The sequence below is a fragment of the Osmerus eperlanus genome, chromosome 1 (genome assembly GCF_963692335.1).
Source record: "Osmerus eperlanus chromosome 1, fOsmEpe2.1, whole genome shotgun sequence".
Taxonomy (NCBI): Eukaryota; Metazoa; Chordata; class Actinopteri; order Osmeriformes; family Osmeridae; genus Osmerus; species Osmerus eperlanus.
This window is the reverse complement of record NC_085018.1, coordinates 14,869,577-14,897,230: the sequence shown is the minus strand read 5'-3', so window position 1 is coordinate 14,897,230 and position 27,654 is coordinate 14,869,577. Positions and strand designations below refer to the sequence as shown.

The following is a 27,654-nucleotide window of genomic DNA, read 5'->3' as shown; positions in this document are numbered from 1 at the left end:
ACATGTCCCTGGCTGTTGAACTTAACTCCTTGTGCTGGCAACACAACATGATGCCAGGTTGTTATCCTATGTAAAATGTTTCCACTTTGTGAAAATGTTGGCTTACTGTAAATTAATATTTGTAAATTGGAAAATACCATGGATAGTTTGTTGCTCACTAAGTGTGTATTTGTAATGCTAATTACTCTAATTGTAGGGAATCAAATCATGATGTCGTACTCACAACAACTAAACAATCACAAGGGATGCCTGGGGAAAGCACTTTTATGTTAATAATGAGAGAAAAGAGAGAGACTGAGAGAGAGACTGAGAGAGAGAGTAAGAGAGAGACTGAGAGAAAAATTGAGAGAGAAACAAAGAGACGATAAAAGAAAATGAAGCAGAGATTGGAGATTAAAAGCTAATAACCTTCTAAACAAATTCCCCATCTGCCTATTGGAAGGAACAGAGTAGAAGCTTTATCTTTCAGTAGGCTATTTATTAAGGCCTCTCTCCAGGGTTATCATGTGTGGCTAAAAATACCCTGTGAGGAAGTGCTCTTGCAATGAGAACAGAAGAAGGGGGACTAACTATACTGTATGTAGTTCAGCCATGGGATGAACTGTTGCCTTCCTGTATAGGTTGTGCTTTTGGCAAGAGTTGGTTTAAAATTCTGATCATGGTATATATTTTGAGCGATCCTTTGGTACGTGTTTTCACCCGTGTATCGTCCATAGATCTATCTACTTTCTATCTACCATAGAAAGATAAATGTTGCTCTACAATGCACTTTATTATCTTGATCGCCTGTTGTGGAATCAAGATCGTCAACCTTGTTGGTTGATTGCAGGGGTCAGTGATTGTGTCTGCACTACTGATATCTCCCAACTGATATCCCCCCTGACCACTCTACCAGTCGCCTACCTACACAGTTCTGTTGTAATTTGCCTCATCTGTGGTTGTACCACCTAGCTTGGGGCTGTGTGAAATGATGATATTGTAGGGTGAGATAACAGACAGGATGTAGCCTTGAGGCCATTCCATGCTCAGACTCCTTAAAAATATATTTCTGTGAGAAGGCAGGCCCATCTCCACGGTAGCTGAATGCTGGGAGAACCTGGCAGGGAAGGTCTGCAGAGTAAGAAGTATATGAAAGGAGGGGAATTTTGTTTGACATGTTTGTTCAATTTGTGGCATGTCTGAGGGGAGAGCTTCTTGATACTATAACTCTGCTGCACAAGCTAATCAGGGAGCCGTTAGACGATGTTTCACCCACTAGTTTGCATCCACTTCTGAGGAGCAGCAACATGATTTGAAAATTGAGACTGAGTCTTCTCGGCACAATAAGTAATTAGGCGTGAGTTCCTGAATAACACCTCTGTTACAGCGTGTGTTCGATTTGAACAGAGTAGATGTGATGGAACATCTGTCTGGGCTTGATGTACCGTAGCAGAGGGGAGAGTAGAGTTCAAAGTATCATTGTTAGTCTGATGTTAGTCTGTATTTCTCCATACAGATGACGAGAGGAAGGTAGCCTTTCGTGGGTGGTGTCTGTGTATCCTCAGGGGCTGATCATCTGCCACCAAGAGATGACTTTCTGAAGGGGGCCCTGTAGACACGCTGGTGCCCCCTAGTTGTGGTTTTCTTCAAAGAGACAATAGAACTGCTCACACACTCAGTTATAGACAGACACACAAACACACACACAGACAGAAAGAAAAAAAACACACACACACATGCACACAGATAAACACCTCCTGGGCTGAATGGAGGTGTATTAATCACACTGACGCCTCGCACTGTGATCTGTGACCGAGCCTTTTAATTGCATCCGCTCTGCTTTGCTCCTGTACTTCTTCTTTATCTCCTCTCCTCCCTCTCACTCCTGCCTGAGTTTCCTCCAGTCATGGCCATGAGAGGGTTCTAATGCAGAGATAAGGGAGAGAAGTGGAGAGCTGCAGAGTTTTTACTGCTCTCCCCCAGGGCCACTGATAGGACAGGCCAAACTGACACTTGTCTCTGGAGCCTTAACTTTTCACTAGAGTCACTAGAACACATGGATGTCAGTGTGGTAGGAAGATGCCACGGGAACCTTCTAGATTAGGGTGCAATTTTGAAACCGTGAAAATCACTTTTGATTTTCCAATGCTGAAAATCTTGCTTTGCTAAACCTGTGGCACGGTGTAGCCTCCTACACCAGCCCACAAAGGTGCTGTTGACAGCAAGATGTGCTTATTCAGGGTTTGTGCCACCTGCAGACAGACAAAGGGGCCAAGAGTGTGACAGCACACTAACGATGTGACAAGGTCTTGTTTAGCCTGCAAGTGCACCGGTCACAGATAACAAGCCTTCGTTGTTAAAGTGAAACATGAGCACTGATGCACACAAATGTAGACAGACAGCACTTTATATATCCCCCTGAACACACATACACAATTCACCCCCTCAAACAGGCAATCACTCTTTTTTCCTGAAACTGGTGTGTGTTTTGAAACGTGCACACTGAGACACAAACACACATCTTGAGTTATTTCTGTTTATCAGACTTACAAATGTGATCCAGTAAATCCAAGCTGATTATGGATTTTTATATCCCACCAAAGTTAAGTTTGTGACTAAGTGATACTACGCTATATTTGCCTTTACCCACTCATTAAACAGGTTTTGAATTTAGAGTTATGGTGGACATGCCCACCCAATCCCACTAAACTAACCATGCTCTCTTCACAGCAGGATGGTTTAGTGGACAGCATGATCTGGACTTCTCTTTCCCTCCCTCTCCCCCATGCTCAGCCCAAGTAAATCACTGTTATTTGCAAATTGAGGGGGTGGTGTTGATTGGCCTGTTGGGTTGAGGGAAGCGGTGGGGTGGCAGACAGAATGTTTACTTAGCGCCGCACCACCGCGGAGATAAACACGGCCCAAACAAAAAGAGCACAATGTACATTGTGGCCCGTTTTCATGGGATTTATCACTCCTTTGTTTCTTCCGGAGCATGGTTGGCTGGACCTGAAGTCCTGCCTGCATCTCTAACCATGGCTGAGCTGCTACTGCCATCCGTGGTGTGTGTCACAGAAGCTGAGAGGGGCAGGTAGGGGATTTCACCATGCCTCTGCATGACACAGGGAGCTGTAAAGACTCCTCTTGGGGAAGATGGGAATGACCTGTCAGTGGGAGTGTGAGGGTGCGAAGAGAGAGGCTGATATGAGGCCAGACCAGACACACCAGTAGTAGCTGTGGTGGACGATGGTCTGTGACTGACCTGTTTGCCTTCCAGCCTCTCTGAGGGCCACCGGCAATCTGTCTGTGTGGAGCAATGGAACATACGGTAAAAGATAAGAGGGGAGTGGGGAAAACAAAGGGAGGAGAGGGAGAAAAGTCGAAGAAAGAGGGATATAAATTGTGAAGGGAAGAATGGAGAAGCTGAGGGAAGTGCTGTAAACAGATATAGAACAAGTGGCACTAAGGGAGCACCACAGCAGCAGCCACAGTCTGAGTTATGGTAGGATCTACTGTACCATCTACACCAAGTACATCTGGGACCATTCCTACTGCATCCATGCCAGGCCTGGAAATCAGCTGAAAAGCGTGGCCACTGGCACAGAACAGCTCGTCCCACCAAGCACAACATTTACTTTTGTGAGTGGTGACAGCATTTGAGGCGGGGGCTGGTAGAGGTGGATGTCATGGACGCTGGCCCCCTCCCTCTTGCCCTTCCTTTGTGTTGCGTTGGCTGCTCTGTCTGACAGAATGTGCCGGTACAAGCACACGGAGCATTGGAGCAGAATGACACAGTGCCCACAGCAGCAGACCTCCTTTGCCAAACATCCAAGCAGTGTATGGTTCACACACACACACACACACACGAACAAACACACACACACACATACAGTATGGTATGGTGGTAATGAAGATTTCTGTTCTCCAAAATCCCACACACAAGCATAGCCTGCTAAGACAAACCATGGTGAGAGACCCAACCATGGTCTCTTACTCCTAGTCAAATACTAACCAGCACGATGCTGCATACAGTACCGTAAGAGTGTGTCTGTACATCAGTGAGGCTTTACCCCCTCTGCTCCTCTCCTATCCAGCAAGACCCAGGTAAACAGGTGAGGTGAAAAAGTGAGGCAAGAAGCAGCATTGATTGAACCTAGGGGGGCCAGGGGTTTTAATAAGGGCTGCATGGACGGCTGGAGAGTGGCTTGCTTTACTGACCTTCAGGGCTGTCCACTGAGAAAACAAACACTTGAGCTCTGAGTCCTGTCTTCATTCATCCGGGGGAGGAACTGAGGGGGAGGATTTAGAGCACACCTGGCAGCAGCTCAATTCACACCTTGGCTTGACTTGCCGTTAACACCTCCACACTGACACACCATCTTTCTTTCTCTCACACACTCTTCCACTAGCTCCCTCGCTTTCTCTCTTTCACTCTGTCTCTCCCATTATCTCTCTCTCTCTCACACACACACACCCACACACACACACACTTTCCTTCTCTCACCCTTTTACACTGTCTGTTCAAGGTGGGAATTTTACGCCTTCATGCTACCTTTCAGTTTGGTGTAAAAGGTACAAACACAGAACGGGAGGTCATTGTTGTACTGGCATTAAGCCACCAGCGGAGGTAGTCACAGAGTCGAATTAAAGTCTGTGTACAAAGGAGAGCCAGCAAGGCGAGGCTACACACACTAGATGCCGATGCTGACGTGCTCTGATGGCGGAATACCAGCATGCTAACTAAAATCCTCGCAAGGAGCCATTCTGCTGGCTTTCAGTGGTTTTGTGTAAACAAGCAAAGCTCGGAATAACGAGGGGTCTTCTCTATGGTAATATTACGGGATCTATGTTTTATAAGTTCTATAATTTCTATAGTTGTATATGTTCTCTCTAGTACACACACAAACTCATTAAATCGGTCTTTAATCTCTCTAACACACAAGAGTTCCATCTCTCTCTCTCTCTCTCTCTCTCTCTCTCTGTCTCTCTCTCTCTCTCTCTCTCTCTCTCTGCCTGTCAACTTTGATCATGAGGGATGCAGGACGTCTTCCAAAGCCAATGCTGGTCTTTTGGAGCGGAAAGCCCACAGTCAGCCCCAACACTCCCCTGTCCTCTGTACCCCTCACACCCTCTCAGAGCAGCAGAGTGGAGAATGTGACTGACATTCCTCACATTGTTATATGTGTATCTCTCCCATTGTCTCAGTCAGGCGGAAGCCCTGAAATGTCACTTTAGATTGTGTTCTGTGTGCAGGGTAGCATTTGGAAGGGGAAACTTGATTGAGAAATATAAAGAGTTTCACAGTCTACTGAGTTAAAGGGGTCTTTCTGCATGCCTTCCCTTGAGAATGCAAAAAATAGAGATACTGTCATGCTGTTATTTTCAAAAACAGATCCCTTGTGCAGCTCTTTTACACTGTAGCCTTGAAGGTTGATCAGAGAATGGATGTAGCATTAAAATGGTGGAAAATGCAAGTTAGTCCTATGATGTACAGATGCTCTACAGATGTCTCACCTCATAACTTAAATGTCAACTCTGTCTCATCTCATATCCCTCCCTTCCTTCTTCTCTCTCTCTCTCTCTCTCTCTCTCTCTCTCTCTCTCTCTCTCTCTCTCTCTCTCTCTCTCTCTCTCTCTCTCTCTCTCTCTCTCTCTCTCTCTCTCTCTCTGTCTCTCTTCTCTCTTTCTCTCTCTCTCTCTTTCTCTCTTTCTCTCTCTCTCTCTCTCTCTCTCTGTAGTGAAATTCATGGATTGCCAGCAAAACAAAGAGGTGGGCTTTGTGAGCAGTGACCCAAACTTTGGCGTTCATCCTGATGGCTCAGTGTATGCTGAGCAGGAGGTGGCCAACCTGTCTGAACCGGTCCAGTTCATGGTCACCGCGAGGGCGGTTCATGACCCCCACATCTGGGAGACCACCGTAAAACTGGCCCTGGCTGGACACCCCCCCTCCTTACTCATGAGTCAGGTAAGGTGATGACACAACATCATAGCATGTGCGTGTGTGTTATAAAATGTTCTGGAATGGATAGGCTTATGTTCAGATCGTACGTAACTGTTCTGTACCTCCATTGAGATTAGTTTCAAGAACTGTCTGGAATAACGCAGGTATGTTTGAAAAAATTCACTTTTTTAAACAATTTGAAAAGCATTGAATAGAATATGGTGGTCTCCCAGATAGGATTTTTTCCTGAAATAACATATGGATGGATTAAGCCCCACTCCTGGACATGTAGCTACAGTAATAATTTACTACTAAGTCTGAAAAGACCTAGTGCTGAAGTGGGAATACAGGTCTGCCCACTCCTAACAGCACAATAATGGAGTGCATGAAATAATTGACATTGATTGAGTTAATGTTCCACTCTGGCAGAGGAAGGCGAGAACCAGGTGATGCAGTAGAAGTATATAATTATGTTCCCCACACTGCGGCAACAAGAGACATTCAATAATAGAAAAATAAATAATTGTGTTGCAGCAATCAAATGGAAATTTGAAAACAAGTTTTAAAAACGTGTAAAAATGTTACTTGGCATTTACGCTTTGTACTTTTTAAATACTTTTGCTGCAGATATGAATAATGTTGGTCCCCAGGTAATATCAGTGTGAAATATTTTCCCTGTAAAAGTTGGAATACGTAATAGGAATTGTTTCATTAAGCATGTAACCTTGAAAATTATTTAACTGTGCAGTTCAAGATAAGGCGTACAAACTGCTATGTTTGAAGAAAAATGTCATCCTCTTCAGAAATAGTAAGAAAGGGCTTCAGCAGCCAGATGCAATGCTCCTGAGTAAGCCACACCTCTCCCAGTGTTCGGCTGGCCTCGCCTCCAGTGTGATCCTCTGCGTTTGTGGTTGTGGATCAGGATCCAGGGGAGACCGTGATGTCCTTCCCGATGGCACGGAGGTGTTCCCTATGCCAGGGTGAACCACAATGACAAACAGCACTGCAGACAGCAAGAGACTCAGGGGATGGAGAGACATGACCTCCAGCTGCCCTGTCCTCTCCACCTGACACCCTCCTTCCAGTATTCCCGCATACCGCTATCCCTTCATTTTTCCTTCTACCCCTCTTCCTAACCTGGGGTTAGGAAGAGGGGTTTTTAAGGGACCAAAAATAATTGGACAAACTAACATAATCATAAATCTAATTGTCACTTTTAATACTTGGTTGCAAATCCTTTGCAGTCAATGACAGCCTGAAGTCTGGAACCCATAGACATCAAAATACGCTGGGTTTCGTCCCTGGTGATGCTCTGCCAGGCCTCTACTGCAACTGTCTTCAGTTCCTGCTTGTTCTTGGGGCATTTTCCCTTCAGTTTTGTCTTTAGCAAGTGAAATGCATGCTCAATTGGATTTAGGTCAGGTGATTGACTTGGCCATTGCAGAACATTCCACTTCTTTGCCTTAAAAAACTCTTTGGTTGCTTTCGCAGTATGCTTCGGGTCATTGTCCATCTGCACTGTGAAGCGCCGTCCTATGAGTTCTGAAGCATTTGGCTGAATCTGAGCAGATAATATTGCCAGAAACACTTCAGAATTCATCCTACTGCTTTTGTCAGCAGTCACATCATCGATAAATACAAGGGAACCAGTTCCATTGGCAGCCATACATGCCCACGCCATAACACTACCTCCACCATGCTTCACTGATGAGGTGGTATGCTTTGGATCATGAGCAGTTCCTTCCCTTCTCCATACTCTTCTCTTCCCATCATTCTGGTACAAGTTGATCTTGGTCTCATCTGTCCATAGGATGTTGTTCCAGAACTGTACAGGGTCTTTTAGATGTTTTTTGGCAAACTCTAATCTGGTCTTCCTGTTTTTGAGACTCACCAATGGTTTACATCTTGTGGTGAACCCTCTGTTATTTACTCTGGTGAAGTCTTCTCTTAATTTTTGACTTTGACACAGATACGCCTACCTCCTGGAGAGTGTTCTTGATCTGGCCAACTGTTGTGAAGGGGTTTTTCTTCACCAGGGAAAGAATTCTTCTGCCATCCACCACAGTTGTTTTCCGTGGTCTTCCGGGTCTTTTGGTGTTGCTGAGCTCACCAGTGCGTTCTTTCTTTTTAAGAATGTACCAAACAGTTGATTAGGCCACACCTAATGTTTTTGCTATCTCTCTGATAGGTTTGTTTTGATTTTTCAGCCTAACGATGGCTTGCTTCACTGATGGTGACAGCTATTTGGACTTCATATTGAGAGTTGACAGCAACAGATTCCAAACACAAATACCATACTTACATTTACATTTAGTCATTTAGCAGACGCTCTTATCCAGAGCGACTTACAGTAAGTACAGGGACATTCCCCCGAGGCAAGTAGGGTGAAGTGCCTTGCCCAAGGACACAACGTCAGTTGGCATGACCGGGAATCGAACTGGCAACCTTCGGATTACTAGCCCGATTCCCTCACCGCTCAGCCACCTGACTCCACTTGAAATGAACTCTAGACCTTTTATCTGCTCCTTGTCAATGAAATAACGAACTCCCATGAGGGAATAACATACACCTGGCCATGGAACAGCTGAGCAGCCAATTGTCCAATTACTTTTGGTCCCTTAAAAAGGGGGGGCCACATATAAAATGTATTGTAATTCCTACACCGTTCACCTGATTTGGATGTAAATACCATGAAATTAAAGCTTAAAGTCTGCACTTAAAGCACATCTTGATTGTTTCATTTCAAATCCATTGTGGTGGTATACAGAGCCAAAATGATGAAAATTGTGTCAATGTCCAAATATTTATGGACCTAACTGTAAAAAGAAAAGTCAGCTGTTGTAGTTTGAGTTAGACTCTTATCTGAAAATCAATATGATTTAAAGGGAGAGGAGGATGGTCTGTATACCATGCAGAGATCCACTCCTTCCAAAGAGATTAACAGATAGACAAGGCCATTAACAGATAGACAAGGCCATTTTGCGGGTTGAGTTTCAAAGTGTTCTCTGACATGTATACAGAGATTCATTGCTCTCTCATTATGACATTCTATTAATTGAAGGCTTGGTTGATGTCCTCTCAGATGAATTGCTCTCAAAACTGGGGTAATCTTGTTATTATCTCTGCAATGTGCGTATTGTTGCGTGTTTTCCTCAAAGATCCCACCTGGTACAGAATGAATGTCCTTGTCTGTCATCCTGACATTCCCCAGGTTTGTTAGTCTATGAGTCAGGAATAAAGTCACTTGGGCATTAAAGCCCCACTGGTTTATATTTACTCTGGCTATCAGGCCTCAGTCAGGTAGGGTAGCTGGGTCTTTTTCTCCCTGTTTCTCTCTGCATTCCCTCTGCTGATTTCATGCCCGCTGACCTGCATTTTCCTCCAGCTTAGAGCCAACCACATCAGTCATGCACCAGTAATCTGTAGCTTGTGGAACCGGTGTTGGGGCTTATTTGGTTGCATTTATTCCCCCCTCCCCAGACCGCTTCACCTGTTTGTGGTAGATTAGTGGGAAGACCAGGAGGATATAGGGAGCTAGGACCCAGGGGTCCTCTGGTCAGGGGTTGGGCAGTACACAAGGTCAATATAGAGTTGTTTGAGCTATGTGTCCAACGAGAAAAATATGTTTAAGCATCCAGACAAAATTCAAAAGGATCTTTTAGATGTGAGATTTGACATCTCCTATCTGTTGTTTCGGTTTCCTTCCATCTCTGTTTAATCTGGGATGAGAGCGCACTGATAACTACAGGCCCCTGCTCAGTGTTCATTTAAGAGAACCAGGTTGGGAGAAAAGCAGGCCTTCAAAGACAGCAACAGCAACACAAATATATGAAATGCTTTCAGTAATGAGTAAAATAAATGAAAGGAAAGACATTGTGAAATGGAAAATGCCCCTGTACTGTAAGGACTTGCCGCCTGTTCATCAGAATGATAACCTCCAGATGTCAGCTCCAGGCCTGCCGGGCTGACTGATGCCCCAGCGACATGCAGCATGGCTGGGAGGAGAGCAGCCAGCTGGCCTGCCTGCCAGCTCTGGGCCTGAGGACGAGGAGGCCCCCAGGCGGATCTGGGACTGATTTCACACTGACTGCCTCCTGTTTACACACACACACACACACACAGACAGACAGACACACACAGAGACACACACACACAGACACACACAAACATGCATCACACATCCACAATCCACCTCTCAGGCAGCTTTTTTCCTTAGCTTTTTTTTGCCTTTGTAATTGTTGCAATGTCTGTCACAGTGCCAGCTTCGCCAGGCTGTCATTTGCCATGCTGTTTGGAGAGGGAGTCACATGGTCTCTGTGCAGTGATATCATCCATGAGCAGACTCCGAATAAAGGCTCTCGCTCTGCTCCTCTCTGCTCTGTCCTGGCTGCTTGGCACACACGATAGAGGAATGTGGGCGGATGTCAGTGCCAGATGCATCCAACCCATTATCACCAGTCCTGATGTCCTGCATTCGTCAGCATACTCGAGCCCTGATAGCCAAGGAGAGCTTTATGACTGTTATTCAATAGATAGCTGTGTGATGGAGATTGGGTGTTTATCATACATTAGAACACATTGAGGAGCCATAATTGAATATTTAGGAGCCGTTTTTTCTTTTTCTTTTAGTAACTATCTGGTCCATATGTATAAGTGCCGGTATATTTAAATGTTGTCGTGCTTTGTTTGACAGCTTTTTGTGTTCTCCATCATCTGTACCTCCCAATCTTCCTCTGTTTGTGATTTTGGTTGGCTGACACCCCCTCCCCCTGCTAGACACACACAGTCACACACGAGCACGCACACACACATACACACACTCACACTAATTCCACCTGCCACCCATGAAAGGACTGGCACCCTCCCATCTCGCCCCACTGCCCCAGTGCCGGTACCTGTGAGCGTTGTGGATGAGCGGTGTTGGAGCGAGAGTTATCTTATCTGGGCAACCCATCTGGTCCCTTATCCCTTACCTCCCCCTCTCTTCTCCATCTCTTCTCTCTCTTCTCCATCTCTCTCTCTCTCTCTCTCTCTCTCTCTCTCTCTCTCTCTCTCTCTCTCTCTCTCTGTCTCTCTCCCCTCTTCTCTCATCCACCCCCCTCTCTCCACTCCTGTACCCCTCTCTTTTCCGTCTCCTCCCCTTTCTCCTCCCTCTCTACCCCTCTTTCCTCTCGCTCCTTCTCTCTCTCCTTTCTCCCTCTAGCTGCTGCAGGACTACCACTGCAGCTACCGTGAGACTTGCAGCAACCCCTGTAGTTTAATCCACTAAGCTGTAAGAATTAAAAACAAATCGGGAAATATACAGTATGTTTGCCCAGGTTTAGCTTACATCTGTCTTTCTCATCTGAAAACCCTACGGCAGGGTTTTTAATAGGCTGACCATTCCGTGTGTGCATGTTTGTGTGCACATTTGTGTGTGAGTGTATGTTTGTGTGTGCGGGTGTTTTATTTCTTGAAGGCTTGCAAGATGTGTGTCTGTTTGTGGACACACAGTGTGCAGGTTTAACAGAGGAATTTGGCTTAACGTGACAGCAGTGTAGAGTATGTGCATGTCTGTGTGGGGGAGAAGAGGCAACAACAGGATTACAGGATTACACCAAGCAGCAGTGTCAGACATGGGCATACAGAACACCTCCATGTGTGTATGGAGAGACCTAAACACTGCTCAGTGCACACATCCTCTCAAATACCAGAAGAGAAATTCACATTTCAATTTAAACTGCTTGCACTATCACATGGTTAAGCTTTTCTATCATTTTTAGGAGAGGTCAGACCGAACAATGTTCTTCAAGTTAAAAGTGGAACAATACAGACCAACAAGGGTTTTACTATTGTATCCCTTTTTATTTATTCTGCTCTCTCCTTTCATCCCCTGTCATGCTGAGAGTTACTGTCTTGGTAAACTAAGACCAGAGGCTCTGGGCTGTAATCTCCCACTGCCTTTCACCAATCAGCAGGATCAAGGGGGGTTCCCACACCCTGTTCTGCCTCTCATTAAAGTGATATTTCATGAATGCGCCCTACCAGGGTTTAATGTCACGGGGATCATCCCAGGAGCCAGCGCTGCTGTATGGCCCAGTCAGGAGTCCAGGCAGGGGACTGCCTGCTGCTGTATGGCCCAGGAGACTGCCAGCTGTGGCAGGCTGGGGAGGCCTCTCATGGACATAGAAGACAAGGCATGTGTCTGCTGCTGAAAGCCAAGGCAGGGGCTACTGATGCCAAGTGACTTATAGAAATGCATCACAACCATAAAGCCAGCATTGTGTTGAACCTTCCCTGTTGGATTACAGTTGGTTACCAGGCTTGTGCTCTGTACCTGCTTTTGTTAGATAGATGGATAGATGGCTATACTGTATAACTCCCACTTGGTCTGAGACTCTGGTGTATACTGTATTGTCTATCTATATATAAATCTAAATATCTAAATCTATATATAGGGAAAGAGATATACTGATTACTATCATTTCAATTAACTGTTTTGATCCGAAAATAAATGAATAATTCCTAATATCAATATCTACTGATGGAGGTCATGATTGTGTCTCCGTGCAGGTTGGTGTGGAGGAGATGCTGTCAAAGGTGTGGGACTCCCAACCCAGAGTCATCAGGTTTCCACGGAAACATCAGAGGAGTTCTTCTGTCAACGGGCTGAGACGTCAGAAGCGAGACTGGGTCATCCCACCAATCAATGTCCCTGAAAACTCCAGAGGTCCCTTCCCACAGATGCTTGTCAGAGTAAGTGACAGTTACTACGATCAGCACCACACATTGGGATCTTGTCCAACAATAAGGCGAATGAGACATGTTCAAGTTCAAGTTTCTCTGTTAACCTCCGTTTGAAAACGAACACAAGCTAGACAGACCCATATTTTCTTTCGAAGGGCCTCTAGTTAGTAAGCTAGTAATGCGACTAGAGGCTGGAATAGAATGCACATTTCAGACAATCACTGTGGAGGCGACATCAGCACTCTTGTATTTTCTATCAAGTGACAACAGCAGGTGAAGAGGTATCCACTTATCTCAGATTGCAGGCATGATACCAAGTGGTTTGTCTGGAGATTTGAAACCTGTATACGACAAATAAACCAAATATACAAAGCAGAAAAGGGAAGATCGAACATGTTTCTGTTATTTTTGTCTAACTATTCCTTTTATAAAGGCACATTTTCAATTTGACTGCCTATTGTCTGTAATTAGCTTGGGGTGTGTCCAGTCAGCCTGTAGCAAGCTTGCATGGATTACTAACAGGATAGTGTGGTGCGACCCTTTCATTCCTGCAGCTCTCGAAGAGCTGTAGTGTGACAGTGTGGATCTGAACTGCTCCGTCTCTTATCAGTCACCCAGACAGACGTCCATGCTGGGGACAGCTCTCACTGGGCCTCCACACATGCACACAGACACACTAGCAAACAAACATACACACACACACACACACACACATAGGTTTCTTCACGCCCATTTGTACAGCGCAGCTTACATTCCCGGATTACTGGAATCGCCTTTCACCAATGTGTCGGCAAGAGGGCAGATTTTCCACCAAAGCGACAAAACCATCACCCTCATAAACACACACACTGCAGGGCCACGGTGTGTGAGGGGAGGCGTGGAATTGTACCTCCCTGCAGGAGAAAAGGACCTTATTCTATCCTTTTTTCTCATGTTGGGTGTTAGATTGCTGGATTTAGTAATACCATAGGGGTTGCTTTGAACTGGTGTTGGTGTGTATGTGTGTGTGTGTGTGTGTATGTATGCGTGTGTGTGTGTGCGCGTGTGTGTATGTGTGTGTGTGTATGTGTGTGTGTGCCAGCCTGTTTCTCTGCCACGGGAATATGATTCATGTCTACTGGCCTCTCAAGATACTCCATTCTAGACCAGTGTATTGAGAAAGACTGGAAAAATCACAGAGGGATGTAGGTGTTTCTTGTATTTCCCTTGCCTAAGAAGTGTCCACAGTTCATTCCAGAATGCACTACCTCTTCTGCTGAAGCAACACCAAGGATCTTGGGTTACATAGATGAGAAACCCACTCACATAGTTGTGTTCTCCAAGGTTAAAAAGACAATTCACTTTTTGAGTGTAATTATTTGTTTTCATCTGCCAGCTCAGTGCCTCCAGTATCACTCTCATGTTTTAGTTCAGAATTGATCAGGCCAGTACATGTCCTCCTCATCATCATCATCATTTGTAAACAGGTTGTGCACTACATGGAGCCAACGCTGTCTGGTTGCAGATATAATGAGGTGGAACCAAAGACTATTGTAGTATTCCAAGTAAAGATGCCCCATCTATCATACGAAGGGAAATTATCCCCATGTGACCAGCACAGTTCTACATCCCCATGTGACCAGCACAGTTCTACACCCCATGTTGCCAGCACAGTTCTACATCAATGCTGGGCAATTATGACATGTTCAATTCACTCACAAGATGTCAAGTTGTGTTGCTTTGAAAACATTGACTAACAATTGTGCTCAAATCGAATTGACTTGAAGTAACTTTATTATTATTGATTTTAAATGAAAACAATATGTTGTACTAATGAAATAAAATGAAAATAGTATAAAAACATTGTAGATAGATACTATAGAGAGAGACAGAGAAAGATGAGAAGAAAAGGAACAGCCTTAGATGGCAGTTGTAGGTGAGAGCGAGGGAGAGAGAGACAAAGATAGGAGAATAGACAGAGGGAAAGAGAGAGAAGGCATTTAGAGGTTGTAGTAAATCTGCAAGGTGAGAAAGGCCAGAATTAGTTTCAGGCCATTTGTGGCATTCTCATCTCAGCTGTCTCCTCCAGCACCCACAACTAAAGCCAATGAGGCTGAGCTGATGGAGTCCAGTCATCAAGAGGAGAGATGAGCTCCTCATCTGCTCCTAACCACACCTCACCTCTGACTCCTGGTCCTACTGGCAAATAACAGAAACTAATTATGAAGAGAGAAAACAGCAGATAGGGCATAGCACAGCTTCCATGTGAGAGACTTTGATTGAAGTTATGATATCTGAAGGCAAACGCCCACTCAGGAGTGAGATAGAGAATTGCAGCTGAAATCTTGTCTGCTGGCTTCATGGCTTTATATTGAACTCAAGGATTTCAAGGACAACCCTGACTTAATGCAGGCAGACACTAATCACAACTGGCTCATTCTGCTCTTTTAACAAAGGGAGCCAATGAGGCAGAGTTGTCGACGACACCCTGAGGTAGACGATGTGCGCTCCAGTTCTCCCTCACCTTATCCACGTCTGGAGGCTGGACATTTACATCTGCTTATGTGTGATGCATTCGCAGAACTTGGTCAACAAGTTCAATGGTTAAATTAAACAGTAACTTGTCTGTTTTCGGAACAATGACTGTCAGATTGACTAAGATGGCTAATCTTTTCAACAAGGCTGCAATGTACCATCTACAGTACTGCACCGTTTGTTGTTTTGTATATTGAACACCGTGGTGGTCATTTATCTAAACCTGCATTCTTGATGCAGGATCCATGATGTGAATGTGTGTGTGAGTGCAGATGCTGATGCAGGGGGGGATCCTTAGTGCATGTGTGTCCACTGTGACAGCATCCCCAGTGGGACAATTAAAAGGTGACAGTCCCATCAGGCCTTGCATCACTAAGGCACAGGCTCGGGTGACTGACTGAGAGCTGTGCCCCTAACTAAATACCTGTCAGTCTGATGTGCTCAGTCCTAACCTCTCTGGTACCTCCCTCCGAGCCCCACAATGCCACTCCTTGGCAGGCCTCTCACCTACCACAGCCAAACACGGCCCCCATTTAGATCTGGCCTCCCCTTTCCTTGGCTGGACCTTTGCAGCCCGTGGCGTGCCAGTAGGGCTCTAACGCAGCCTGAGGGTGTTGGTGATTGGCTGGGTTGTCAGAGATGCTGTGGCCAGTGCATTCAGCAACTGTCCTATGGGATGGACTGGTGGCAGGCGCCTGGGTAGCGGAGCAGGATTGGATAATGGTGGGTGAAGTGGTGAGCAAGCTGGCTGAGGGTGGTGGAAAACTGCAAGAGCAGCACAAACCAAGCCTCCTCCCCCTCCGTCTGCCTTACAGCAGTCAGACACATCTTTACTCTAATTATACAGAGTGTTTTCCCCTGTATGCCAGCCTCTTGTAGGTTGCCTATTGTTCTTGGGCTAGAAAACCTCTGGGACTGAGCAGAATGCAGTCGTTTAACGACTTGTCTGTCTCCAGGGCCCTCTGTCTTTATGGGAAGAGAGTAGAAGCAATGTCGGTCTCCTGCATTCGCTCTGGAGAGTAGAGAAATGTGGCCGACTTCATACTGCAGATTGAATTGCTGCATTTGCTCTATTCTTTCTTTGCAGAGACTGGAGGGAATTCATTCCATTGTTAATGCAGAGAGACCACTGGTACATTTCAGGAAAGTCCTTGCTTTTCAGATCTCTCATCTAAATTGTCTTGCTAATGCAGTAATTGGCTTTTTGAGCTAGTTCTTAACTTCCATTAATATTTGTTCTTTCTCTAATTGCCTATTTGTCCTTCTCAGCCATTCTACAGCATAGTTTGCGCCCTAGTCTGTGTTATGGTCTCAGTAAAGGGCGGTATTTCATGCACATGTACACAACTGTACATACATGTGTGTGCGTTGGTGCCTGTGTGGGTGTGAACAGGTGTGTCATAATAGGGAACCATAATGTAGTTGTAGTAATACCTAAATTAATTAACTGTCTATAGATTAGTCCCCATTTCTACTGATTTATGATGTTGCAGCAAAAGTATTGTTTCTGTCAGTGATACAGTTTTACCTTTACATGGATTTATATTTATAGAGACACCATTTACATATCAATATTCCAATCATTATAATCTGTAGAATATTTATTTACTATTTATAATTTCGCTGGTAACCGTATTATAAAAGCAATAAGGTACTCGAGGCAGTACATTATCGTCAATAAAGTACGTGTTCCAGGGTGTTGTTACATTTAAATGTTAATGTAATGTAATTAGTGTTACCAAACTCTAGAGAGAAAAAACAAGATAATGATTTCTGCAATTGTAATTGAAAAAAACTATTTTATGTACTTTTATGAACATATGTACCCATGATCAGTCAGCCAAAATGTTACCATTTGAAAGGATGCAAGAGCATTTATTGTATGTCTTAAAATGCACTTTGATAATTCTTCCATCCCGTGTTGCACAATACCTTATTCACCCCCCATTTTAGACTTCATCAAACATCTCCCTGAGAGGGAAATAAATCACACAAATAATAGATCTCTCACAACGGACTTTTGACAATAAAGCCCATTGATGCACGTTATTACCTCTGAAGACAAACGTTTACATTGCATTGTGCAGTTTATGTTCAAAGACAGATGTACAGTACATAATGTTCACACTGTGTACGACTTCTTCCCACAGAATTTCTTTACATCAATTAAGTGCAAAACCTTACAGTACAAAATGATGATGTTTCCCAGTGTGTCAGGTGACAATGGGGTGTGTAGTAGTCCAACAGAGAGCGTGTGCAGAGTGGCTGAGTGTGAACGTCAACAGTAAATCAGGAACACCTCCATTGGTGGCAACTCTCTCACTGAGAGAGAGAAAGAAAGAAAGAAAGAAAGAAAGAAAAAAAGAATAATTGAAAGAAAGAAAAGGTGTGGTTCTTGTATGGGCAAAAATAATCCACCGTGCTTTGTTCATTTCCCATTCTGCTCCCAGTCTGTAATGGCCTGTGTGCAGAGCGGCAGGCACAGCTGTTCTTCATGGGATCAGGGATAACAGTGTGCGACTACAGCTGACAGAGGCTCTCACTTGAGATATTAAACCAGAGTTTTCTGCAGCTCTTTCTCTTCCAAGCCCCCACTAAACTGACACTTCGCTATTTCTTACAGTACATGTAAGGTTATTTTTGTGCAAGGATGGAAAGCTTGAAAGTTGCAAAAACTTAAACAGTGAGTCCTTGCTGGAATTTTGTTTCCGATTGATAGCCTCTCCCTCCTTCTGTTACTTTGTTTGGATCTGTGGGAGAATGCCCTATGTAACAGTAGAATGTATCTATCACCATGAGCAGGGGATATTTGTTCTGTCAGCTCTTTGAAAGCAGACAAGCACACAGCAGGAAGAATCAAAGCTCCACAAAACTGGAATTTAAGGGGAAGTCAAAACAAAACATGTACGTTTGCCATTTTTCTGATGTTCAACAAAGGAAACAGATGACAAACAGAGAAAGAGGAAACATTACAAAAATATAAGAGGTTGTGGGAAATTGTATAAAATGCATTATTGTACACGGTCTAGATAATTAGATGCAATGTTCCCAGGAATGTGACAATATTAACATCATTGGTCATACTGACATTACTGTAATATTACTGAATCACAACATGTTGGTGTAATTGTAATCCCTTTTATAGAACAGAACATGCACTGAACATGTGCAGTATGTAGGTATGATCAAACCCGGAAATCTTTGGTTCAGAAGATTGCCAGCAAAAGTGGCAAGTGATCCCCCAATGAGCTAGAAACAAGCATTTTCCTACATCTGAGATAAAAGCCAAATGTATCCATTTACCAAATCCTTGGTAAATATGCTAATGTACAGAACATTGCATTTTCATTGTATCAATCCAACCAGCAACAGCCATACAGTATCAAGCTAAGGTTACCACTAATATCCTTCCTACAATACCCACTAACAAAGTCACCTCAAGTAACATATGGATATTGGCAAATGTCTTTGTTTATGAATGTGTGTGTACATGTGTGTGCAATGTATATTGGTGATGAAGAGATTGTACAGTATGTGAGAAAAAATAAGCATAAAGCAGATTTACAGTATATGATATCTACGCAGACTGTGAGAAGGACTGGAGGTGTCGAATCTAATTCCCATTAAAGCCATGCAGAGATTTACAGAGAGCTCTTAATTAGGGGTGACAGCTCTGACGGCTAAAGCGTGACAGAGAAGCTCCCAGAAGTCTTAGTCATCTCCTGTCTCCTGAGTGTCTGGCAGCCTGGCGCAGTCTGTCTGTCATTCCTTCCTTCCAGGATGCAATATTATGACCACAGCTTAGCTCCTGCATGTAGACCCTAAAATACTTCCATAGTAAAGCATGCAATTGGGCAATTTCTGGGCAATTTCTATCTGAAGCTAATAATGATACAAATAGTCTCAGCCCCCTCTACGTTCTAAAGATAATGAACACAATTGTATTCTTTCTCAGGGTTATTGTCTGGATGTATTGGGTTTATCGAACGACTCCCAGATTGCCTTATGTAGCACTTGACTCTCTACCCCAGGTCAGGTGTCTAAAGACTGCTCTGGGAGAAGATCGCTGATGATGGGGCCGATAAAAACTCATCACATACAGGGACTGGTGTGGAACGAAAGGCTAGAGTCTTAAACCATTAAATGTGTGAGACATAAAAATTCTATCAAAGAGTGTAAACCACATCATTGTGTGACATTAGCCTGTAGCACCCTCTAACCCATAATGATCCCATGAGTACCGGCAGCACACAATGCCTTCATTATTTCTTGAATAGTTTCCTGGAAGTGTGAGAGGAAACCTGTAATGGAAGAATACCATGTGAACAGATATCAAGGCTTCAATATTTGAGCTTAGCTCAGAGTAAAATGTTGATATTCATAACATCTGTGACATTGTATTTATCCGTCCCTTGAAGGTACAGACATTTAGAAAAACAGGAAAAATCGAACCTCCAGATTAGTGAACATTTTAGAATGTTCATATTCTATGAAATGTCTGACAGAATGAACACACATTGGATTACATAAACGATTAACGGTTAGCTTTACCACTCTCAGAACAACCAAAATGTTTGCCATATTTATTGGATGCAAATATTTATTGTTTCGTAAAAGAATATCCAACAGATGTCACTTTTTCTATGAAAGAACATTGGTCACTGTTATGACAGTTTGTGCTGTATATTCAGAAATTAAAACTATTTACAACATACACACTGAAACAGAGGAACCAACAGAGGAGTTTCAGACAGACAAAAACTTCCCAGTGAGTTAATTAGAGACACAGCCGAGCTAAATAAATGGAAATGTATTCCTTTAGATTCTCTCTGTGCTTTTGTGCTCCTCTCTCCCGGGAGAGTTCGACAGAACGCTAATTCCTCATCTGATTTCTCCTCTTGCTACAGATGTAGCTCTCTCCTCACTGATCGCTTCTCCGTGGGGACCCAGCAGTTGTCAGTAATGAAGTAGATCACTGCAAGCTCTACAAATGGGTCACTTATTTCATGTCTGGTCTGTCCTGTCAGACTCCTAACCCTTCCTTTACACCCTCCATTCAGGACTATTTTTGTCACATTTCAGCCCCTAACAAGGAAGTGTGGGGAGAGATGCAGGGGTAGCTTCCATCATTAGTACTCCATTCAAACAACTCAATTGAGCAGTCGTCACTCAGGGGAGTCACAGGACTCAGAGAAGCCGTGCCTCTTCATTTATTCAATTTATCGATATAAAGAGTCTTCATTAAGAGACACTTGAAAATGTGTCATGGGGTCTCAAGTGGCCTTTAAGTGGAATTTTAAGCAGGCATGGAAGCTGAGGCAGTGTGACATGTGAGAGCTTCTTCCTCCTCGAGGGGCTGTTAAACCAATGTGTGGACCGCATGCAGCACGGCTTTGATGTTCCAGTGATGAGAGAACACACACAAACACACACGCACACTCGAGTCTTCATGGGGACGTGTGTATATAGTATGGCAGCTAGATATTTTATATGTGTATATCTCACTTAATGGCCTTTTCAATTATTTAACTGGGGTGGTCCTTTTGATCTATGCAAAGGAACCCACAACACGGAGCCATTGCCTGTCAATCACTTGCCTTTCAGTATACGCACACACACATGTATACACACTCTTAGAAACATATCTAGGCATATCAAAAAGGCTGGGCACATCTCAAATGGTTGCTTTGTAGCTGTGTTACATGGTTTTGTAATAATTGCACAACATTTACCTCCAGTAATTGGGTTCCACAATCTTTCAATTTCCCTTATGTCCATAATAGGTAGTTCTGGAGAACAGCATGCCACACAGACACATACATAATTGTTCATGTGATCCAGTATTATGAGGGATGTGGGTGTGAGTGTAGCATATCCATGTGATGTAGCATAACAGCATTGTCCAATTAAGTCCCGGAGTGAACAGTGATCAGAGCTGGCAGAGTGGTGTGGTTGAGCAGGTATGATCAAATATGCTGCCTCCATGGCCTCCACCCACGCACATGCTCTGAGAGGGATGGATCATCACACACAGAACATCTATATCAGGCATTAGAGCTCCTGTTTGAATTGATTGAGTAAATGGGAAAGAGGTCTCTGACAGCTCACAGAGAGAACATTGCCCTGGAAGGCCGAGGCTGTGGGAGGAATGTGTAGGAAAATGAAGAGAGGGGTATCGTGTTCAAACAGAGAAATGTTTTATGCAAAAGCAGTGTTGCCAGTCGACGGATAAAGTAATTTCATTTTTACGCATGATCTCCAGCCCCACAGACCAAGGAAATTGCATAGAAGGGAGAGAGAAGAGTCTTCTATGTTTCCATTTGACTGTGTGATTACCCCCTCTGACTGGTACCAGCAGAGATGGTTCCATAGAGGAAAAGGAGCTAACATGTTGGTTATGGGGGGGTGGCGAGGGAGGGGGGACGGGGTTAGGGGAGTTGGGGGGGGGTCGTGTTTTTAATAACAGGCTTCAGTTCGGCGTTACAAATTCTGCCGCGGCCTACCATCAAATGCTACAGTGGAATCAGGCAGACGGATGTCTGTGTACAAACACACCACAGCTCAGATGGTTGTTTCATCTCCTTTCATAACCCCCAGGGTGGTCCCTTCTCCAATGCTTCCTTCTCTACAGCATCAGAAGTGTGCTGATCAATCACAATGAATTGATAAAGATCTGACACTTTTTAGTGGTTTTCTGCTGTACATGCTGCTGTACCATGCTACTGTGTGGTACCAAACCTTGAACCCTGCACAAAGCTGACAGGAGAAACAGTTTTCATTTGGCTTTAGTGAGCACTGCTTAGAAATGTTTTATTGGGGACATTATTTACTGCTGTGGCCTTGAAAAACTGACACATGAAAACTTGCCCCTTATCCTTTCTGGTGTGCTGTTCTGTATTTTTTATATCACAGTGACATTTCTGTGTGATCTTAGAAACACTGTTTATTTCTGTCTTTCCTGTCTTTCCAAAACTGATATGCAAGAATTTGCTTTCAACATGTGAGAACTGTGACATATGCTCGATCAGTCATCTGTCAGAAATAAAGATTATTTCTAGCCATGACTGAATGACGAATGAGACAAATGACATGTGAAGGCCTGCATTGCCAAAATTATTATCCATTTTTTATCTCATTATTTTTGTACTTTTGTTGCTCTCTCTCTTTCTCTGTGTCTCTCTCTGTCTCTGTCTTTGTCTCTCAGATTCGTTCAGACCAGGACCAGGACATCGGGATTCGTTACAGCATCACAGGAGCAGGGGCAGACCAGCCTCCCAGTGACATCTACAACATAGACCCTGTTCACGGCAAGATGTATGTCACCAGACCACTGGACAGAGAGGAGAGAGCCTCCTATCATGTAAGTACATCCCTCCTGTCCCTCACAAGTCTGTCTGCTCGTCTGTTTGTCTGTTTGTTGGGTAATAGTTATAATTTGACAGCTGTGGCAACACTACAGAACCGTGACAGAAGCTGAACATTCTGAGAACAGATTGTTCTGTTCCCTCAGAACTATCTCAATGGAACCAGGCTATTCTCTCTGAGTAATGCGAAGACCAGAAAGGAAAGGAAGATTGTCTTGACGAAGCACAGATTTCCACAGCCTCTCAAGCTGTCAATTACTGTAGATGTAGCTTTTCCTACAGACAGACAGAGCGAGAGAGAGAGAGAGAGAGAGAGAGAGAGAGAGAGAGAGAGAGAGAGAGAGAGAGAGAGAGAGACTAAGATACACAAAGAGAGTTGAAGCGTTGAAGTTGCAACGTGATTGTCGGCGTTAATGAGCAGGGGCTCTATTATGTGTGTGTTTACACCACAAGGGGATCATATCACACCAGGAAGTGTTCCTTCCTCTCTCTGTCTGTCTACAGCTGCCTGAAGACAGAGACTCCGAAACAGGTCCCCCCCCCCCCCCCCCCATGGACTATAGCTGCACACTTAGTCTGACAGCTTTACAGCTATCACACATCTGTCCTTACCAACCCCCCACCTCTCACAGCCAAACCTTTGTCACGCCTGACTCCTCTGTACCGCATGAGTCACAGAGCAGTGGGATGTCATTTTATGACAAGCATGTGTCAGTTGGTACAATATTGCGTGAAAGTTAAAGTCAAGTATATATTTACATGGCAGGCATTTTACAGGACATTAAGTGTGTTACTACACGTCAACTTCTGGACTCCAACACAAACACACACTTTCACACATTCCTCTTGGCCATAATTTCTCTTTCATCTGATTCCTGGGTGCTTCCGGCGGTCCACTCAGTGCCACACGTGTGTGTGTGTGTGTGTGTCAGTCCAGTAGTCTGTCTCTTTGACAGTGGCTGACGGTGATGCCAGGCTGTACACCTGCTCCTGCACATCTCAACTGGGAGTGATCCATGCGGCCGTCAGCACCTGACAGCCTCTAAACCATTTTGAATGGACCGTGGCGCTAGATGCTTTTGCCAGTGATAAAGAGGTAGTCTGGGCGTGCCTGGGAGGCAGCAGACAAACCCCATCAACGTTTCGGAAGCGCTTGTTTTGACGGCGGTTGTGGAGTTGTCTCCCTGGCGGTTTTTGGGACCGTCCTTCTGCATGCTAATGACAGCTCAAATATACACATTAGCAGTCTATACATTTCTCATAGAGTCCTCCAGGCCCTCGGATTCCATTTCCGATGAAATTACATTACACACTCTCTCCATCTCTTTCTCTCTCTCTTTCTTTCTCTCTATCATTCCCTATCTCTCTCTCTCACACACACACACACACTAACCCTCTCCCCTCAGCATGCAGAGCCAACAGCTGAGAAAACAGATTGAACTTGTTTGTCTGTTGATTTCTCTCTCTGTTTGTTTGTTGTGCTCTGGACTATGGCGATCCATCATCTAGGGATACATTTAGTGGCTGAAGTTAGGGGGTTTAATATGCTTCTGAGCTTGTGTGGGAACGGTGCATGCATGTGTCTATGTGCGTCTGTGTGTGTGTGTGTGTGTGTCTGTCTTTGTGTGTGTGTGTGTGTGTGTCTGTGTGCATCTGTGTGGGGTACTAAAACATGGTACTGTGTGCAGCAAGCTCTCTAAATGACGGAAAGTATGGATGCTGTAGCTGGGGGCTCCACTGTGCTGGTCAGACCTCCACTACAGTCCAGCTCATCGTCACTCAGTCAAAAGTGGAAACATTCAGCCCCAGACTCTGGTCGATTGTGCAAGGCTATGACTGAGACAGTTCCTATTTCCTGGCTGTTTTGTTCAATCATTTTTTTCTCATTCCATGATGTTTTAAAAGCGATTATGCATTCCCTTTCAGTAGAAGGTCAGCTCGCACATAAATTCTAGATCAAATACTACTATTTATTCAGTCAACAGACTCCAGACATACACTTTGATACTGATGTGTGTGTGTGTGTGTGTTAACAGCTCAGAGCGCATGCTGTGGACATGAATGGGAACCAGGTGGAGAACCCCATTGACCTTTACATCTATGTCATTGATATGAATGACAACCGTCCAGAGTTCCAGAACCAGGTTTACAACGGCTCTGTCGCGGAGGGATCCAAACCAGGTAAGAGGAACTCAACACAGCCACATGGTCTGCATGAAGCCTGCATGATGCTAAGTATTAGCAGAGCAGTTTGGATTATATACGTTTCAAAGGAGTCTGTGTAGCCTACATTGCTCAAATGGATTATTAAGAGATCACGCATTGTAGATTTGAACAGTGCAAGTGTTCAGGGAACAGTTGTGTGCAGTTTAAAGGCGAGATGAGTTTTGCACTTGCACTCAAGTCATGGTTGAAGTAACCTTGCACTCATGTCATGGTTGAAGGAACACTTGTTTAACAATGAGTCTCTGAGGAGAAATGTTAGATTTTATTGTGTCCAGACAATGTTGAACTGCGAAGTGAATCTCAAGAGTGCTGGTAAACACTGTGAGAAAGGAGAAAATGTGTGTCTGTGCGTCTGTTTGTGTGTGGTTTTTGCTCACCCGAGCGTGGATCTATTTTATACCGAGCATCTCTAATTAGCCAGACCAACTAGACAAATCCAGAGAGGCACTTCCTTCTCCTCTGTTTATGAAAATGTAATAAATATATAAATAAATCTAGGGAACAGAAGGACAAAGTTTGTTTTGGGGTTACAACAATGTCACAACGCTTTTGTGTTTTAGAAAATGTAGGTTGAAAAGCTAATTGACTAGACTCATTAATAATTGCCGTCAAGAATGTGCACAAACCACAAAGAATTTCTGGGTCCTTCCCCTTTGTTCTCTTAGATGTGATGAAATTTAAGGAAGGAAAACACTATGTTAAAGTACACTTGACTAATTGGCTGCTTGCGACAGTATGAGGATAGACTAAATGCCCTGTTTATTTCACATTGCATTGAGGAGTGGAAGTCCTAACCTGAATGGCCCACTACTGTTTGTATCATCAGTACTGTCGGCCCTTGCATGGTAAGGGGATGGAATGATTTAAGTTCTAACAAGGCCATGTTCTGTATCTGTAAGACCCACATTTTCAAAGGTCCCTATCTTGTTACTGCTAATGAAACAAGAACCAGAAAAATCTCAGTTCTCACATGACCTACGCTGTGGGTAAAAGAGGCATTACTGGGTATTTTATTACTCAAAAGCCAGTGGGACTGTGTTCATATGGGTGAAATAAATATTTGGTGTGTCATTCCCTGAGCCAATTACAATTTCTCACACGTGGTAAATAAAAAGGAGGCTTCGAAAGAGTTAGCTAGTCCTAGCATTTAATAACACCATTACACTTATCTTACCAAAAAGCCTGCTTGTCCCTGTACTGACCGCATTAGTGAAGTGCCCAAAGCATTTCCAGAAATTATTGGGTAGCTAAACAAAAATACAAAGACATTGTCAATTATGAATTTCTAAATAATTGACTGTGAATTCAGTGAATAAAAACATTTATAAATGTTTCTGTGATCAATGACTGCCTAAACCATAAGCCAACAATGCCTCCAAACTACATTTGACCACAAACGTTGTGCTGGGATGATGCGATATCATAATATATAATACATAAATAACATAATATGTTAATGACTGGAAATAAATAAACTCTGCTTGGGGAGTGGCATTAATGTGTCAACTCTCAACGCCTCCTTCGGATACTTCCACAACCTGCTCCCACTGTGTGGCAAACTATGCAAACTGAGATGTCAAAAATAAAAAAAGAATGCATATGCCCGATTTGTTTGAAAATACCCTGTCAAGATAGAGCTGAAAGTGTCCTTGTAGAACTTGTTCAATCCACTCATGGATGAAAACATCCACAGAGGGAGACCTAGAGGGAGCTGGCCTTATCACCATCACCAGATGCAATGCTGGCTATCAAATCAATCTATCAGCACCACTCAGTTGGACATGACATGTTTGCTGTTCACTGCTGCAGGCCTACACCCATCAGGACACACAAGGAGCACCTAATTCAATTTGATTGGTCTTAAATGTATGAACTCTCACAATTATAATACGGACAGACTAATCCAATCTGATCTAATTCATGTCTTACTGACATCAGATGAGGAACTAATTCAATTTCATAGGGAGTCATGACCCGGGTATTCTGGGAGGAATTCCCTGGAAAATCCATCTGTCAAAGAGCATGGTTGATGAACCTATTTCAGACCATGAAACAAAATGAACACTGACAGCACACCATTTATTTAGGATTTAGACATTATAAAAACCTATTGTAAAAATAGGTTGTGCTCCATTATAAAACAGATTAGGATTAGAGAGTGTTAAAGTATCCAGTACAGTAGTGTACAGTATTCTCTGGAATGTTCAACCTTACTTTTCCTTTTGTACTTGATCCTTTTTCTTCTATACCCCTTTCAAAAGACATAGAAAGATCAATACAGCCGACTGAGTGATTTCTCAAATACTCAATTTGGGGGATTTAAGAGTTTCTGTTGCCTCCTGGCTTGGGGGGCTAATTAGAACCAGACATGTACCACTCAGGAGGAGAGGGATGGAGCCACAAAGGGGCTCACCAACACAAGGATGTCTCAATCAGTGTAATGGACCCTGAGGGTGTGAACTATCCATTCTGGGCTGTGAGGACCATGGAACTGATGGAGTTAGATCTCTCAGAACTATCCTGTAGTGGGAGCAACTAGCCATAGATAGAGATGGACTTGTGTTTGGCAAAATTCCTCTCTGACTGTGGACAGCCACCTGAAAGTCAAAATGATCTATCTCTGCAGGTAGATGTAGATGCTGCACCTGCTTATGTTTATGACTTGATTAAAGATACTTTGGAGAATACAGGTTAGATCTTGTCGGCATTAGCCGTCTTGCTTGTGGAAAGTGTAGGGTAAGTGGAAGACAGCCATGTCTGTTACACAAGTGATAAGAACATCTTAGTCTTTTGGGGAGTTGTTGAAATTGACAGTTGAAAGTAAAAAAAAAACAATACATGTGAAAATAGAAACCATATAGAAAACATACATTACGCACTTACTTTCGTTTTCGAAGTGTGTTG

The 27,654-nt window shown here is 43.9% G+C and overlaps 1 protein-coding gene across 2 annotated transcripts in view; it reads left to right on the top strand.

Moving 5' to 3' along the window:
* cdh4 (cadherin 4, type 1, R-cadherin (retinal)) overlaps positions 1–27,654 on the top strand; it is a 118,613-nt gene that overhangs the window by 73,930 nt on the left and 17,029 nt on the right. For both annotated transcript variants that reach the window (XM_062462410.1, XM_062462401.1), the window contains exons 4-7: positions 5,718–5,944; positions 12,473–12,655; positions 22,365–22,520; positions 24,561–24,705. In XM_062462410.1, the coding sequence (XP_062318394.1) occupies positions 5,718–5,944; positions 12,473–12,655; positions 22,365–22,520; positions 24,561–24,705 (711 nt within the window). The remainder of the gene's footprint in view (positions 1–5,717; positions 5,945–12,472; positions 12,656–22,364; positions 22,521–24,560; positions 24,706–27,654) is intronic.